This window comes from Elaeis guineensis, chromosome 1, assembly GCF_000442705.2.
Source record: "Elaeis guineensis isolate ETL-2024a chromosome 1, EG11, whole genome shotgun sequence".
Taxonomy (NCBI): Eukaryota; Viridiplantae; Streptophyta; class Magnoliopsida; order Arecales; family Arecaceae; genus Elaeis; species Elaeis guineensis.
Genome location: NC_025993.2, coordinates 149,603,450 through 149,620,786, shown reverse-complemented (window position 1 = coordinate 149,620,786; position 17,337 = coordinate 149,603,450). Strand labels below are relative to the sequence as shown.

General features: G+C 34.4%; 1 protein-coding gene across 1 annotated transcript; it reads left to right on the top strand.

Annotated features, from left to right (window-relative positions):
• Positions 1 to 2,959: 2,959 nt before the first annotated feature.
• LOC105036763 (exopolygalacturonase) lies at positions 2,960 to 12,148 on the top strand. The gene is given in 7 exon segments (XM_073243582.1): positions 2,960 to 7,711; positions 8,583 to 8,723; positions 8,997 to 9,155; positions 9,776 to 9,821; positions 9,824 to 10,055; positions 10,371 to 10,599; positions 11,622 to 12,148. Coding segments are annotated over 7 exon segments (1,167 nt in total). The 5' UTR covers positions 2,960 to 7,576; the 3' UTR covers positions 11,847 to 12,148.
• Positions 12,149 to 17,337: the final 5,189 nt, after the last annotated feature.

Sequence of the window (17,337 nt, the reverse complement as noted above, 5' to 3'; positions counted from 1 at the left end):
GAGAGGGGAAGAGGGAGAGAGAGAGGAAGAGGGAGAGAGAGGAGGAAGCTCACTGCCGTCGAGAGCTCGCCGTCGTGCTGCCGTGCCGCTAGAGAGACGCCGGAGAAGAGGGAGAAGAGGGAGAAGGGAGAAGGGAGAAGGAGAAGAGGGAGAAGGGAGAAGGAGAGAAGAAGGGGGGAAGGAGAAAACGCCATTCTCTTTGACATTTTCTCTTTTTTTTGATTTTTTGATTTTTTTTTTAATTTCTTTAATTATTTTTTAATAATTTTTTAATAAATAAATTTAATTAAATAATGAAGATAGTAATTTGAATGATAATTTTTAATTTAAATTAAAATTATTTTTTTTAAATTTATAATTATAATTTCTATTTTATTACCAATTTTTTCTCTTTTATTTATTTTTTTATGATATTTTTTAAATTTATTTTAAAATTTTTATCATTTGAAATTATAATTATAATTTTCTTCTATTTTTATCTTTTTGGCATTCTATTACGTATTCTTTTCCTTTATTTAAAATATTTTTTAACAATTATATTTAAATTAATTTAGTTATTTAAAATGATATTTTTTATTTCAATTATAATTACAATTTTTATTTTTTAAAATTAAAATTTTAAATTTTTTTTTCAATTAGAACTACAATTTTTATTTTTTTCCTTTTTTTTAGGATATTTTTTTATTTTTTTATAATATTTTTTTCTTTTTTTGAGATAATATTTTTAAAAAATAATTTAAAATGGACAACGTAATTTGAAATGATATTTTTTATTTGAATTAAAGTTAAAATTCTTATTTTTTTTTAAGTTCAATTTATAAATTTCTTTTTTTCCACATTTTTCCTCATTTTTTCATTTTTTTATGCATTTATTTTTTTTATCAAGATTTAATTCAAATTAAAAAAAATTTATTTCAAATTTATAATTATATAATTTTTTTATTTTTTACATTTCTTTCTGTTTTTATAAATTTTTTTAAGCTATTTTTTATTTTTTTCAAATATTTTTTAAATAAATTAATTTTAATTTGAGAAAATAATTTGAAATGATATTTTTATTTCAATTAATTTTAAAAATTTTATTTCTTTTAAATTTGAAATTATAATTCTTATTTTTTTTTTGATTTATTTAAAATTTTGATTTTTTAATGACATTTTTATTAATTTATTTTTTGAATTTTTTTGGCAAGAATTTGAAATGATGTTTTTCAATTAAATTTAAATTTTTTATTTTTTTGCATTTCTTTCTCTTTTTTTTCTTTTTCTATGATATTTTTAATTTTTTAATTTTTTTAATTTTTTAAAATTTTTTTAGACATTTTTAAAAAAATAATTCAAAAAAAATCATCTAAAATTATTTTTTTATTTGAATTATAAATTTAAATTTTTGTATTTTAAATTTTAATCAAAATTAAAATTTTGATTTCTTTATTAATTTAAAATTTTAAAAATTATTTTTTTCCCATTCTTTCCTGATTTTTTTCTTTTTTTTTTTTGTGAAAAAAATAGAAAATGCCATTTTAAATGGCGTTTTTAAAAACGCCATTCAAAATGGTATTTTTAAAAATACTATTTTAAATGGTGTTTCTTTTTTTTTTTCCGACGATGCCATTGTGGAAAAAAGGAGTGACGTGGAAGGGAGAAAACGCCATTCAAAATGGCGTTTTTCCTTTTTGCATTACTTTGATAAAAAAGTTAGATTTTGAATTATTTTTGTAAATAATTTTTTTTTTGTATTATTTAGGAAAAGAGCTCCCTTATGAAGACTGAAGGGATAAAGAGTGATAAGTGGACTGCAATTATGAGTGTATTTATCACAACCATTTACATTAAATTTAAAGCTTGATATTTAGGTGAGTTAGACCCACTCCAACCATGCATTACCACTTTATATCAATTTTTTTTGATATGCATTTATTTTTTAAAGTACATATCAATAGGTCAAAGAGACAAATCTAGTCTTCCTACACAACCAGCTGAACAAACTTAGATTAAACACATCTATTTCTTTAGTCTTGGTTTTTTTAAGAGGGATCTTGATTAAAAGAAATTGGGGGGAGGAAGTGTGGAGAGAGAGAGAGGGCTAGAGGTAGGAGAATTTGTTTTCATCTCCTCCTTTCTTCTTGTTTTCGTTATCATTTTTGATTTTGTTCATGATATGCATATGTATATATACATGGACATATTTATAAAGTATGTTTGCCTATTTTTTCAACAACATTAATCATGAACAAAACTTTTTGCTCATAATTTTGGTACACAATAAAAATATATATTTTTATTTTTTTCGAAAAATATATATTCTTCGTTAATGTTTATCTTTCAATGATACAATACAAGAATTAGACAATTTTTTTTTTTAAGGAGCAGGATAGAAAATAAATGCTCATTTTCTTTTTTCTTTTTCAATCTTTTATACTTAATTATATAGTTTTTTTCTATTGTTTGACATATGATCATCACTTTGTAATAAAATTATACTAAGAAAAAAAATAGAAGAAAGTGGATGATCCTTTATTCTGTCAAGCTTTATCATCCTTCCAATTACTTTCTATAGCTTCATGTAATGTATTTATCAATTGTCTCTTTTGTAATTATAGCAAAATTGATTATAGATTGTACAAATGAAAGATAAATGTTAGCAGGCACTTGTCAAACAAGAGGTCAAAAGATTTTTTTTTTTGGTACGAAATAGTAATTTTTTTAAAAAAATTATTTGATTATAATATTTTAATTATTTTAAAAATAATTTGATTGAAATTATTATTATGCAATATCAGATGCCTCTCGTTAAGATCTCACTTGACAGGCCCAATTTATGCTGGACTTTATGCCAAGAATGTCTCAACGTGGCTGGAAAGATGGGCTCAAATCCAAAAGACCAAACTACAAACCCCAGTCCTTCTGTGTCGCGGACCTCAATCTGGCCTTCTATATAAACTCCGACCCCTTCACTTCTTCCACTCGGAAATCCCTACCCTCACTCTAGCTTCTCCTCGCGCCGCTCTCCTCCTCATCCTCCGATGCCGGTAACCGAGACCCTAGAGTCTATCATTTAGTTCTCTTCCTTATCATCTCTCTGCAGATGCTGGTAACGCGGCGTCGAGATGCGGGGCACGCCGTTCCTTCGTCATGGCCGAACGCTTCCTGAGACCAGCGAAAGCTATCACGGATCGCATGACCGAGCGGATTCTTCAATTCTCCTCTCGAATTCCGTTCTTGTAGTTGATCCGATATTCTTTCCCTCCTATCTATTTACCGAGTTTATGGATTTTTTTTTTTCTCTATGTTTTCTATTGGCTCGTTACAGCTGTAGATTCGTTGAGATTTATAGGGTTTTTTCCGATCCGTGAGCTTTTGTTTGATTCGGAATTTCTTTTCCTTTAATTTGGGACTATATGTCCAGGTTTTTTTTCTTCAATTTGGAATTATTTTTTCCTCAGAAAAAGGGCAAGAAAAGGTAGAGACCGGGCATAGTCAGGTATCTGCCGGAGATCCAAGATCCAATGGCTGATACAGTTACATGCTCGGGAGATCGATGTGGCCTATCGTTACACGCGCTGCCCCTTCCAAATGCTGTCGCGTGTTCCATTTGGGCTCCACATGCTTTTCGAGAAATTTGTGTTTAAAATATAATCATGTATTTCTCATTTCTTTGGGTAAAGAATTATCTTGTTTTCATGATTGATAGGTAAAGAAAATAAATGCAAATTTGCTGTATATGATTCTCTTTTTATAATCCAAGGGAGGCTGTAATGTTTCTTTCTTTTTTTTTTTTTTTTTGCGAAACGGAGGGGAATTGAGTCTATTGTATTACGCACTGAAGTAACTGTCCATCTAAAAAGAGGTCATGTTTCTAGGTAGACACCCCTGATTAACCTCTTTTAAGCTGCTTCCAGAGTTGTCTAGTTCTATATAAATGAGGAGTATTTTTATTTTCCCTTATTTCCTCCTTTTTCAAAAGGACCATATGTTTGTATAATTGTATTGTTTTCGAACCAATTGATTTAGGATAAACGCCAGTCCAGACATGCGGTCGCGAATACTAGATTACATGAGCATCCTTACACAATAACACCATTGTTAGCTGTGGAGTTTGTCTAGTTATCGTGTTCCATTTTCCCAGGGATAGGCTTTCATTGGACACTGTTACCTCTTAGATGAAGAAGCTTGGAGAGAAGCAAAGAAATATATGCATAGCTGGATTTAACCATTTTTGAATTGTTCTCTGATGGGCCAATCAGATCTGATCAGGTCTATATTGGACAATAAGGATCCTGATCATCCAAATTCTTATGTGATTTCTAATATATATGCATGTATTGTCAAGTGTTATTAAGATTGCCCATTTCTAGGCTATTTGATGCATGTATTAGGTTTTTTCAAATTATATGATATTTGATACTATCAGCAATTTTTAGCTACAAAATTATATCTAATGGTTGGAATTATTAATGTGGGAACTCCATCATCTAATCTAGATTTGGTTGAATTCATTCGAGTATAACTTAATCTAACTCTCTATCTCTCTCTCTCTCTCTCTCTCTATATATATATATATATATATATATATATATATATCCTTATAATATCCTTATAAGGTGGTGAGATGATATTTTTAGTGGTTATTATTGTGGACAAGGGCTTAGCCCGTCACGTAAGGTATTTTCTGTTTCTGACCTATGGGCCTTATGATTTTGCCCTTGTGGGAAGGATTTTTTAAATCTTACAAGCGCGAGTCTCTCTTGATTCACAACCGATGTCGAACTATTGGTGTCTTTCACATTATTATAATCCATGGGTTTCATGATTTTGCCTTTTAAAAAATGCCTCACGTGGGAAGAAAATTTTTCTCCTTATAAGTGCGAGTCTCTTCTGACTCACAATCGATGTGGGACTATTGGTGTACTTCACATTATTAGAAACACAACAGTTATGTATCTAGGCTCTTTGATGCAGATGGATGTGTCTATACGAATATTTTTCATGAAATTTCTTTCTTTTGATCTATATATATCCATATCATTTTAAACTCATATATTGATGAAAATAATTAATCTAATTTATCAAAAGAATTAATCAAGAACCATTAAATAATAATGAATTATTCTAATCATTTTTTTATAGAACAATTAATCAAAATCTTATGGATTATAGGTTTCTTATAATTAGTCCCCAGTCTTGGTTTTTTACAACATCTAGAAAAAATATAAAGTATAATTGGATTTTCAAAAATTTAAAATAATTATGTGATATTTTTGTGAAATATAATATTGAAATGAGTGAGAGCAGAAAATGATGCAATTAAGTAAGCTAAGATATGAAGGAAATGAAAAAGCAATAGAAGAGGCAAGCAACACACAAATATCATAAATTTTATAGTGTACGTCTATGCTTCAAGAATCTCTTAAGTATTTTCATAATAATCACGATTGTGATCGGATAGTTTTCTGGTTTACTATTTAAAATTCAGTTGGTTTTATATGGAATTTATCAATTAAAATCTATTTCTGATTCATAATTCAATTATAAAGCTCAGATCAGCTTATTTCGTAGCTTCAATCCCTAATTGAAGTTAGTTACAGTAGAAGGATAGAAATAATAACAATAAAACTATAAAAGTTTCTTTAATGAGGAAAAAATTGTCAGAGAAATTTTTTTCATGAAGTTTTTTATAGGTGAAATTTGTCTTCGTGCTGAAAAGGCTTGATTTGATAATTGAAATGGTTAAGGAATGAATACATACTACTCAATTCTTCTGATTTTTTCTTGTTATCTCTCACTTTTTTGTATATTGATATTCTTCAATGAGTTTGGTTAATATTTAACACTGTTTGAAAGGTTAAAAAGTTATTTTTGATCGTTGAAATTTGAAATAGAGCCATAGAAAATATTTTTGAACTGTACTTAAACTTTTTGAATTATCGATAAACTTAGTAAGTATATTAGTAATGGACTCATTTGGCTCCATTTTAAGTAACTCATATACATAATCAAGTATATTAATTTTAAATTTCTTCACTTGGTTGGTACCTTTATGGATAACCTCTAACATATTTTAAATATCTTTAGTTGAGTTATATGTAAAAATTTTATTAAATTTATTAGCATCTAATGTATAATATAGGACATTAATAGTTTTAGCATTAAGCTCAATCATTTTTATATCATGTTCATCCCAATTCGTTTCGGATATGGGAACATCAAAACCATCTATTCTAATCTGAGGTATGTATGGTCTATTAATTATCACTCTCTAAAGTTGATAATTAAGTGTTTGAATGTAAATATGTATGCGAGCCTTCCAATAAGTATAATTTATTCTATTGAACAAAAGTGGATAGTTAGTCGATTGCTCTTTCGTAAGAGAAGCATTCATTTGAATTGCTATTTGATCTTAATTTTTGATCATTGGATCAAATACAACTGAGTATCAAACTTTGATACCACTTGTTGTCCAGCTAGACAACCTAAGAGGGAGGATGAATTAGGTCTTCAAAAATTTAAAATAATTATATGCTTTTTTTGTAAAATAGTGAAGTGAGCGAGTAGAAAATAATGCAATTAAGTAAGCTAAGATATGAAGAAATAGAAAGCAATAGAAGAGGTAAGCAATACATAAACATCATAAATTTTATAATGGTTCGGTATATCTGAGGATTTACGTCCACTCTCCAAAATTTTTTTGAGAATTTTCATTATAATCTATCCAAGATTACGGTTGGATAGTTTTTTAGATACAATTCAAAATCCAATTTGTTTTGCACAGGATCACTAACCAAAATCTAACCCAAGTAAATTTTTAGCTCACAATTCAATTATAAGATTTGGATGAGTTTATCTCCTAGCTTCAATTTTCAATTGAAGTTAGTTATAGCAGAAAGATAGAAACAATGACAATAAAATTACAAAAGTTCTTTGGGCAAAGATAAAGTTCGAAGAATCTCTTTTTGATGAAGCCTTTTAGAGGTGGAGCTTGCCTTTTTGTTGAAAGGCTCTTTTGATTTAATGTTTGAGGTGGTTAAGGAATGGATTCACACTGCTCAGTACTTCTAATCTTTTCTTGTTATCTCTCACTTTTTTTTTAATTCTCTTATGTGTTGATAATCTTCAATGAGTTTGGTGGATGTTTAACATTGTTTGAAAGTTTAAAATTTTATTTTTGACTGTTAGAATTCAAAATAGAGTCGTTGAAAATATTTCTGAACTATTTAAAAAATTCTGCAGAGCTAATCGTTAGGTTTTGAGCTGATTTGGATAGGATTCGAGTCGACTCGAATACCTTTTGAGTCCACTTGAGCTAGAAGTCCATAAAATGTTGTCCTCTGTCATTTCTGAGAACTTTGATTCAAATGTAGGAGAGCCATGTGCTAAAATAGGACAGATGCCTCAACAAGCGGGTGGAAACAACCTATGGAAACAGTTGAAAAAACTCAAATGGAAACAACCTATGGAAACAGTTGAAAAAACTCAAACTGGGACCCATCCCTTCCCTATGTTTAAGCCCACAACTCATTTAGAAGGAAAGGAAAAAGGAAAATAAAGAAAGAGAGCAAGGAAGCAGCAACACAAATAAATGAAGCTTTTGTTCTTGCTTTCGTTGATATGTTACTCCATTGGCAATGCCGAAACCCACAAATCATTAAGCTACCGGAACTTCAACGTTCTGGATTATAGTGCCCGAGCCAATGGCATTACTGATGATAGCAAGGTCTAAATCCTGTCTCTCTCTCTCGCTCTAAAGAAAAAAAAAAAAAGGAAAATTGCTAGAATCATGAATGTTTAACTGTAATGAGTTTGTTAATAATCTTGCTTACGTTTAGTTTTCGGATTGATTTAGTTGCATGACTTTGTCTCATCTGCTTTTCTATAGTATTTTCTCGCAATATGTGCTTGGTAGATCTTTTGTTCTTTGTTTTTAATACAATTGCTGTTTCTGAGTTATGATTCGATCATGATCCATGTTTTTTACTCTTTCTTTTCTTCTCCCTTCAACTCTTCTCTCATCCTTTTTTTTTTTTGAATAATAAAATTAAAATAACTAACGTTTAAGTTTTTCTTTTGCTTGATTCTTTTTGGAAGTATTTTGTTCTGCATGCCGGGAGGCCAATTTAAATTGAAGCTGAACCTTCCTTCATGATCCAACATAACGAGAAGATAATGTGATCTCAGCCATCTATTGAATGGACTTCAGAAACTGATCATCACATAGAAATCTATCTTCCAAATGTTACGGTTGTTGTCATTTATTTTTGTTTTAAAGACATAATGGCTTTTTTAATAAACTACAATGCTTCAAAACTTTTTGTTTGGAGATAATATACTGTCCTTAATTCTAAAGTGAGAAACATTGCATCAAAGGTAGTCTTAGAACATCAAAAGCAAGGTAGCAATGTTTAAATCTAGGATTTGTTCTTGCTGTGCTAATTGTTTCCTTGTTGGTGATGGGTAAGCTGGCTTTTAATCAATTAGCTAAGGTACGACTCAGAACAACTTCTCATCGAGCTATGAGCTCATGGAGTGTAAATATGGTGGTTCTAATTGTGCCTTCTTCTCTTTGTTTTTACCTCCATCCAACTCAGGCATTCATGGCCGCATGGAAGGCAGCATGCGCAGCAGTTGGTGTGGTCAAGCTTCAGATACCTGCAGGAACTTATCTTATTGGCCCTACTAAGTTTGCTGGTCCTTGCAAAAATGTTCACTCCCTTACAGTGAATATGAAGGCAAGTCACGTATTAGAACTTGATTAAGATTAGTGAATTCAAAAATGATGGAACATTTGGTGCTATGTCTGATTAAATCTTGTTGGCATATGATGATCACATTAAGACTTCAGAAGCAGATCATATCTACTTTAGCTTGCCTGATTGCCCAACAACTTAATGCATCTTTATAAATTTGCTGATAGTTTGATTAGCATAGTGATAACCGAGCAATTTAATCTCCAATTATTTTTTGGCTATTAATTTTGATTAAGCATTGTGTGGTGCATACAGGGATACTTGAAGGGAACAACAGATTTGAGCCAGTATGTCACAGGTGATTGGGTGGATATGTTGATATTGACCGGAGGAGGGACCTTCGATGGCCAAGGAGCTGTATCATGGCCCTATAACAAGTGCCCTACAAATAAACATTGCAAAGTCCTCCCCACTGTAAACTCTCAAGCCTCATTTATCCTTTATGCTCTCTACGGTAGATCTAATACTTGCAACTCGAGTATATATAGTTACCACGTACACGTCCTTTCTAATTTGACAATTTTGCACAAAAGTAGAAATAATGTATGAAATCAAGCCAATCACATACTGGTGCATTTTAGAGCTTTAAAACTAGCTCACTGCATAAGGCAATTAGTATTTCCCAGCTAGTAGCTACTTCACCAAAAGTTTCACAGTGGAATAATGGCAGTGCCAGATTTTTTTTTGTCCGCATCAAGGAAGAATGAATAACTCTATATAGGCTTAGATTAATGAATATTCTAGACTAGAGTAGTACTTTCATGTTGCTACCCAAACTGCAGTAGCAAAATTTGTCCAACCGTTGTCTTTTAGATGTAACACTTGCCCTCTGCATTTTAGGGTGAAGTATTTTTCTAAGACAAGCATTGTAGCATGAAGTTATAGCAGCTAGCTATCAATACTCATAATTGCCAGCATCATTAAGATCACAGATGTTGTAAAAACTGTAGAAGCTCTATAGTCCAAATTTGCTATTCAGCTTATCATCTAAACATGCTTAATTGTCATTTTGGTGATTATCTTGAGCATTTCAGTCGGTCAAGTTCGTTGTCACATCAAACACTCTGGTACAGAACATCAAATCAAGTTTTTCCACATAGCTCTGGTTGGCTGCAAGAACTTCTGGGGCAAAAATATCCAGATCACCGCCCCTTCAAACAGCCCCAACACCGACGGAATTCACATTGAACGGAGCAGAGGCGTAACTATATATAACTCGGTGATCGGAACTGGTGATGATTGTATCTCCATTGGACATGGTAACTCACAAGTATTACTGAGTGGCATCAGTTGTGGACCAGGGCATGGGATCAGGCAAGTCCTCTTGAAGTTCTCCTGCTACAATATTGTTATGTTCTGATTGAAATTTTTGATCCAATCCAAATGAGAACAGATCCTTGGATTAATCCTGGGTTTAGACTGATGTCCGATGCACTTCTATTTGACCCTCACCAGACCCCGCAATGGTAAGAGCCTCGTGTACTAGGGTACCTCCTTTTTTTTGTTTTCCGACTTTTATGGGTTAGATGTGGCCCAAGTAAGGTCTAGAACTGCTAAATGAGCTAAATTGTGCTGCCACAGCTGCTGCTAATATTGCTGATGCAGTTTCATTTTATATGGTCATTGCAGCATTGGGAGTTTAGGAAGATATCATAATGAAGGGGACGTCCGAGGACTCGTCATCAAAGATAGCACCCTTGCCGGGACTTCAAACGGTGTAAGGATCAAGACATGGGAGAACTCTCCAGGAACCAGTAAGGCTGTTAACATGACCTTTGAGAACATTGTCATGAACAGTGTTGCAAATCCCATCATCATTGACCAGATGTACTGCCCCTACAGCTCTTGTGCATCAGATGTAAGCAAGCTAACACAATCATGTCATGCAAAAATATGAGGGGCTCATATAATATTTTTTCCGCATATAGTGCTTAGAGCTTGATAATGCATGCATTTAAACAACAAAACTTGGCCAGGGCTTGGAGGAGATGGTCCGCTGTGGTTTCTCCTGTGAATAGGCTCTACTTATCTTTCCCTGCTACAGAAGAAGGCATTACTTAGTTTGACAATAAAATTGTGCAAAGTACTAAATCAATCATGACCAAAACAAAGCATGCCCTAGTTCTCTAGTTCATTTTACCTAGTTTTATGTTTGAGCTTGGTTTGGAAGCCCAAATTAAATCTGCGACCAAACTCGGGTAACAAGTAGAAACCTGAAAATAAGACAAGCTAGCTCAACTCACTCAAGCTTGCAAATTAGGCTCAACTGAATGGTTGCAACCCTCCATTTGGAGGAGTTTTTAGCTTCAAATCTAAGGAGGTGCTCCTCGGATGTTCTGATCTTAATAATTCTCAAATCATTTCTTTGAATAACTGGTGATGCCTCTACAATTGTCTTCCTTCAAAAAAGACATAACTAACTAAACAAAAATCCTAGACTCGCTAAAGCATCTCAAGCTACAATGCAAGGGTAGTTTAGTTCTCATAACTCTTGGTGATATTTAGTTTTAATTTATCGTGTAGATGAAACTCATAGGCAAGTTTTTGGTGCACACAATAATATGAGAAGCCCTCTGCCTGTGTTCCCTGATTCCTCTATCCTGAATTAGGTGGGACTGGTTCTTAGGTCTCTGACAGAGCACAAAGTCATCATCAATGAATAAACTTTACCAGTGAACTCTAACAAGAACATTCTGATGCAATCCTATTATGACATTGCCCTACTTTAGATTTGGTGCTGTTTCCTATCTTAAGCCAGAAGAACATAAACTAATATGAGCAGTGAGTTTAGCTAAATCTTTCCTAACGTTCACCCTAAGAAAAATAAATTAAAATCAACACACAAAAACAATAGCAATGAGTGTATGTGATTGAATGCAGGCACCATCTGGGGTGATTCTGAGTGACATCTTCTTCCGGAACATAAGAGGGACGTCGACGACTCCGGTGGCGGTGACCCTCAGGTGCAGCAGAGGAGTGCCATGCAAGAACGTCAATCTCCAAGACGTCAACCTCAAGTACGTTGGCCAGCTTCCGGCCACTGCCTCGTGCATGAACGTCAAAGCAAGCTTCAGCGGGACCCAAATCCCCCCACCTTGCCGCTAGGCAAACCGACCCAAAACTTAGCTAATTGGCCCCCTTGGTGCTCGTGGAACTCATTGAAGCCATTCTTCCTGGCCTCCATCTAAGGCTGGGTTACATTCTTTCCTGTGGGTTGTAACCATCTTACCATCAAGCATGAGTAATTTGTTTTTGGATTATATTTACAGGCTGTGGAAATCCGGGGACTGAGTAATTTGTTTTTGGATGGATTATATTGAGAGGTGGCTCTGGTTGAACCGCCATTCTTTCTGTGGTTATCTTTCTTTCTTTGTATTTTTTGGGAACAATGTTGTTATCTTTGTTTAGTTGTGGGATTTTGATTTGTTTTGAACATGTTCAGGCACGACAGTGATCCCTATGGATGTCTATCAATGCCATGAATGCTCATAGTTTTGGTTGATTGATAGATGATGGCTATGATAACGATACAGGGAGACATTAAAGTTGGAGCAACATATCTCAATGCAAGTGAAATAATATGTGGAGATAACTATCAAAAGAAGTCGAGACAGGATTCTCTCAATCTTGGTCTCCAAGTATGATGGTGTAGCTCACGAGTCATCATAACCATCCCACGATCAGATGGTCGAGCGCAGACCAGAATGGAGAGAATCTTAATCAAAGAAGGTTCAGCGGATGATTGCTAAGTGAAATGAACGCTTTTTCTGGAAATTATTAAGTGGACCAGGTCTAGTTCGCAATTTTTTACCTTATACCACCCCTTGCACGTGGAAATCTGTACGCTACCTAATAGTAGAAGCCGGACCGAAGTTCTCGACTTGTATCCCAAGAACGGCTCACATGTGCTGTTTCCCCAAGACTCGACTAGGGATGCTTCTCCACTACGAGGACACCTATCAAGTCTCCAAATGTAAAAACCCACGCACACCTAATGGCATAGCAACTTGCTTTTATTTAGCACATAACATGAATCTACCAGGACTCAAACTCCTAAACCACCATGCATATAAGATGAAAGCTCTCTACTTTTTTTTTTTTTTTTGGATAAATTGGAAAAATTAAACCACATAAGAATAAATACATCAATAAAAAATTAGAATCAGTAAATAAAATATCCAACAGTGAAATAGAAAGATCTATTGAAAACTCCCATAATGTAATTTCCATGTGATGAACCATGTACAAGATGCTATCCAATCTAGGAGTGTAATTGAGTTGAGTCGAGTCAAGTAGTTGAAAACTCTACTTGACTCGACTCAAAATATTCAGACTTAAAATTTGACTCGAGATCGATCATGTCTTAATATCTTAAATTTGAGCTCGACTCAATGAAAAATAGATAAAACTCAAGATCGACTTGACTCGACTTGACTCGAATATTAACCGAACTAACTTGAGCTCAAGATCGAGCTCGAACCTTAGTCTACTAATAATATATATATATATATATATAATATTATTAAAAATATATATAAATTCGAGTAGTCTCGTGAGCTTTCGAGTCAAGTATCTCGCTATTCGAGTTTGACTTAAAAAACTATTTGAGCTACTCAAATTCGATAATAATCGAGTCGAGCTAAGCTTAGACTTGAGTCAAACTCAAGTCGGCTCAACTTGTTTGCATCCCTAATCCAATCAGTTGAAGCTTTTTACTTTTTTATCAGATCACCCATGCTCCAACATAGAGACCAAGATTCCTATTTAAATAAGAAAACCTAATACCAATAAAGTCAAAAGTCCTTTATCTAAACTATACTATAACTCCATTCTGTAACCCAACTAGTCCTACTTCATCAAAGTCTCCCTGGTCTATCTAAAACACCATGCTGTACAACTCCAATCCATGTTCTTTTTATTCCAACTAGAATTTATATATACTGTAGCAAGATATTCGGCTCGAAAGCTCGTAAGCCTATTTGAATTTATATATATTAATAAAATTAATTTTATTTATAATATATATTAATATATATATTATTAGTAAATTAAGATTCGATTTAAAATTTAAATATGGTTCAGCTGATATTCGAATCGAGTCGAGTCGATTACGAATTTTGACTATTTTTTATCGAGCCTAGTTGGAGCTTGGAATATTAAGCTTCAGTCGATTGTGAATCGAATTTTAGACCGAGTATTTTGAGTCGAATCAAGTTTGAGTTTTCAGCCACTCAACTCAGTTTAGCCACTTATTTGTGTTAACTTGGAAATTAAGAAGTCGATTTCCGACAAGGCGAACGAAAACACTTGATTTTGAAAACTTTTATTTGCTTTATGTGTGTGCGCGCACATACACATGCACATGCATATGTATTATATATATATATATATATATATATATGTATATACATACATACATTGTACATATATACATGCATACACACACATGTTATTGATAATATATGAAATAATATATATAATGTAACCACAGGAAAAATTGAAAGCACAGAAAAATGAACTAATTAAAAAAATTTGTATTGAAGAGTAAGCATAAGATGAAAAAAAAAATGATGAAATAAGTTAAAAAAAATTATTTGTAATTTTGATACCAATCAAAATATATATATATATTAAAATATATATATATTTTTTGTGATGTGTGTGATACAATTAAATATGATGTGATAAAAAAAAAATAGAACCTAGTTCGGGAGGCAGATAAACCATTGTCCTAAAGGTGATTCCAGTCCCTTTTCTTACGAAAATCTGAGCCGCACACCCTCCTTCAAGATACAATCCGGAAGCCAAGCACTCCAATGCTTGTCGGTGGCACAATCTTGAATGGATGCTGATCAACTTCATCCTCAGCCCAATCAATAAAATGAATGAAAGAGAGAGAGAGCACGAAGAGAGAGAATTTTTGAAGATGGGATAGAATTTTTGAAGATAGGAAGACTCCATATTTTTTTTCTCATTTCAAAACTGAGAAGGGGGCACCTTTTATAGGCGCAGACGATCGCGGAAGCTCCGTGTGCGAGAACGGCACACGGAACTGCCGTCCGTGCATGGAGAGTTCGCAAAACGATCGCAGAATGGCCGCACGAAATGTTGCCATGCGATCTTCTTGCAGAATGGCCGAATGGCGTGAACAAACGTGCAAACGTGGAGAGCACACAGAAGGAGTTTTGAAACTCTGAAGAGTCACCAATCCCCTATAAGTTTCAAAACTCATAAAATATTTAAATTCAGCAAATATTAAAAGCTTTATTAGGCTTTTACTATGCTTAGTACAAGTACCTTCCAGGTTTGAACATGCATTTAATATAAAATACACACAGTATGAAGATGAACTAATCAAATTGTGGGGAGCGCTATTTAGGCCATGTGCTTGTCTTGATTTTCATGAGAGTTACTAGGGATTTGTCCTAATCCCATAGTCGCGGCCTCACGACTACTTTCACTAAGGTAGATCCTCCAAGGGTATGTGTAACGGAATCGTATTTTGCTAAACTTTCAACCTTGGATCTATTGAGAGCTATGCTCAATCTAACAGTTACATATAGAGCACTACACCATAGAGATGGGTTAGAGACAAACTCCAAGAATCGGTGCTCTCAGATGTTACCTCAGAGATCGTTACCCTTTAAACCTTGACCTTGTGATCTCTAAACGTAAAGGTAGGGGTCCACTCTAGTGACTAATATATAGGCTTAAGCTCCATCCCCTTTGATGTCTCAAATACCAAAGCCTTTGAAAGACCTTTGGTTAAAAGATCGGATAGATTATTCTTTGATCTTGTAAATTGAAGTGATATCACATCTTTCATTTTATATCTCATAGTCTTATATCTGATCAAAATATGATTGTTCATCTTTTTATTTGATATTTACTGATTTAACAGATCTATTAGAGCTTTACTATCATAATTTATTGGTACTACAGATATTTTGAATAGAAAAATTTCAATATCATTAATTAAATCTTTTAGCCACTGTGCTTCAGTGTAAGTGGTGTCAAGAGCAGTTAATTCAGATTCTAATGTACTTTTTGTTATTATTGTTTGTTTACATGAACTCTAAGATACTGCACCTCCTCCAGACATGACGAGATAACTTGTGGTAGACTTAACATCTAAATAATCTGTTATCCAGTTAGCATCACTATATCATTCTAGTATTTCTGGATAATCGGAGAACAAGTGAGAGTAATCTAGAATCCCTTTTAGATATCTAAAGACTCTTTTTAGGACTTTTTAATGTTCTTCACTACGATTGCTAGTATGCCTACTTAGCCTGCCTACTGCATAAGCTATATCAGGATGGATTCTATTTACTACATATAATAATGATCCTATCCTCTAGAAATACTCTAATTATCTTACAGGTTCTCCAAAATTTCTAGTTAAATGAGAACTATTATCATATGGGGTAGAGATAGGATTTAGATCAAAATATTCAAACTTTTTAAGCATTTTTTCTATTGAATGTGTTAGGTTTATGGCTATTTTATTATTTGTTCTTTTAAGTTTCATTCCTAAGATTATATCAGCTTCTCTTAAGTCTTTCATATCAAAATTATTTGATAAATAATCTTTAGTTTCTTATATTATTTTTAGTGATATTTTTAATAATAGAATATCATCTACATATAGGCATAAAATGATAAAATCTAAGTTATTTCTTTTATAATACACATATTTATTGTTGGGTATAAAATACCCCCCAGCCGAAGTTCGTGACGGAAATGACCCTCCGGGGATCCAACTGACTTTCGACCTCTGGCAACGTCTCTTCAAACCTCCCTGACGGTCGAGCCCCCGCCACGCTTCCAAATTTTGCCGACGGGCAGGACCCCGCCAGCGTCGACCGGATTCTTCGCGACGTCCGGACTCCTACAGGAGCCGGACCTCGCCCCCGACTCCAATTGCAGGACCAGATTCTTCGCGACGTCCGGACTCCTACGGGAGCCGGATCTCGCCCACGACTTCACCTGCAGACTCTGAAATGGCTCCTACGGGAGCCGGACTCCGCCCACGACTTCGCTTGCAGACTTCGTCCGGACTCCTACGGGAGCCGAACTTGTCCCCAACCTCAACTGCTGGAAGGCTTCGCCCGAACTCCCATGGGAGCCGGGCTCCGTCCTCGACCCCGACTGCGGGAAGGCTTCACCCGAGCTCCTACGGGAGCCGGGCTTCGCCCACCACTTCGCTTGCAGGTAAACTTCGTCTGGACTCCTACGAGAGCCGGACTTCGCCTCTGACTTTAATTGCAGGTAGACTTTGACCGGACTCCTACGGGAGCCTGATCTCACCAGCTGCAGGCAGACTTCATCCGGACTCCTACGGGAGTCAGACTCCGCCTTCTACTCTGACTGCAGGAAGACTTCGTCCGGACTCCTACGGGAGTCGGACTCCGTCTTCTACTCCGACTGCAGGCAGACTTCGTCCGGACTCCTACGGGAGCCGGACTCCGTCTTCTACTCTGACTGCAGGCAGATTTCGTCTGGACTCCTACGGGAGCCAGACTCCATTTTCTACTCCAACTGCAGGCAGACTTCGTCCGGACTCCTACGGGAGCCGGACTCCGTCTTCTACTCC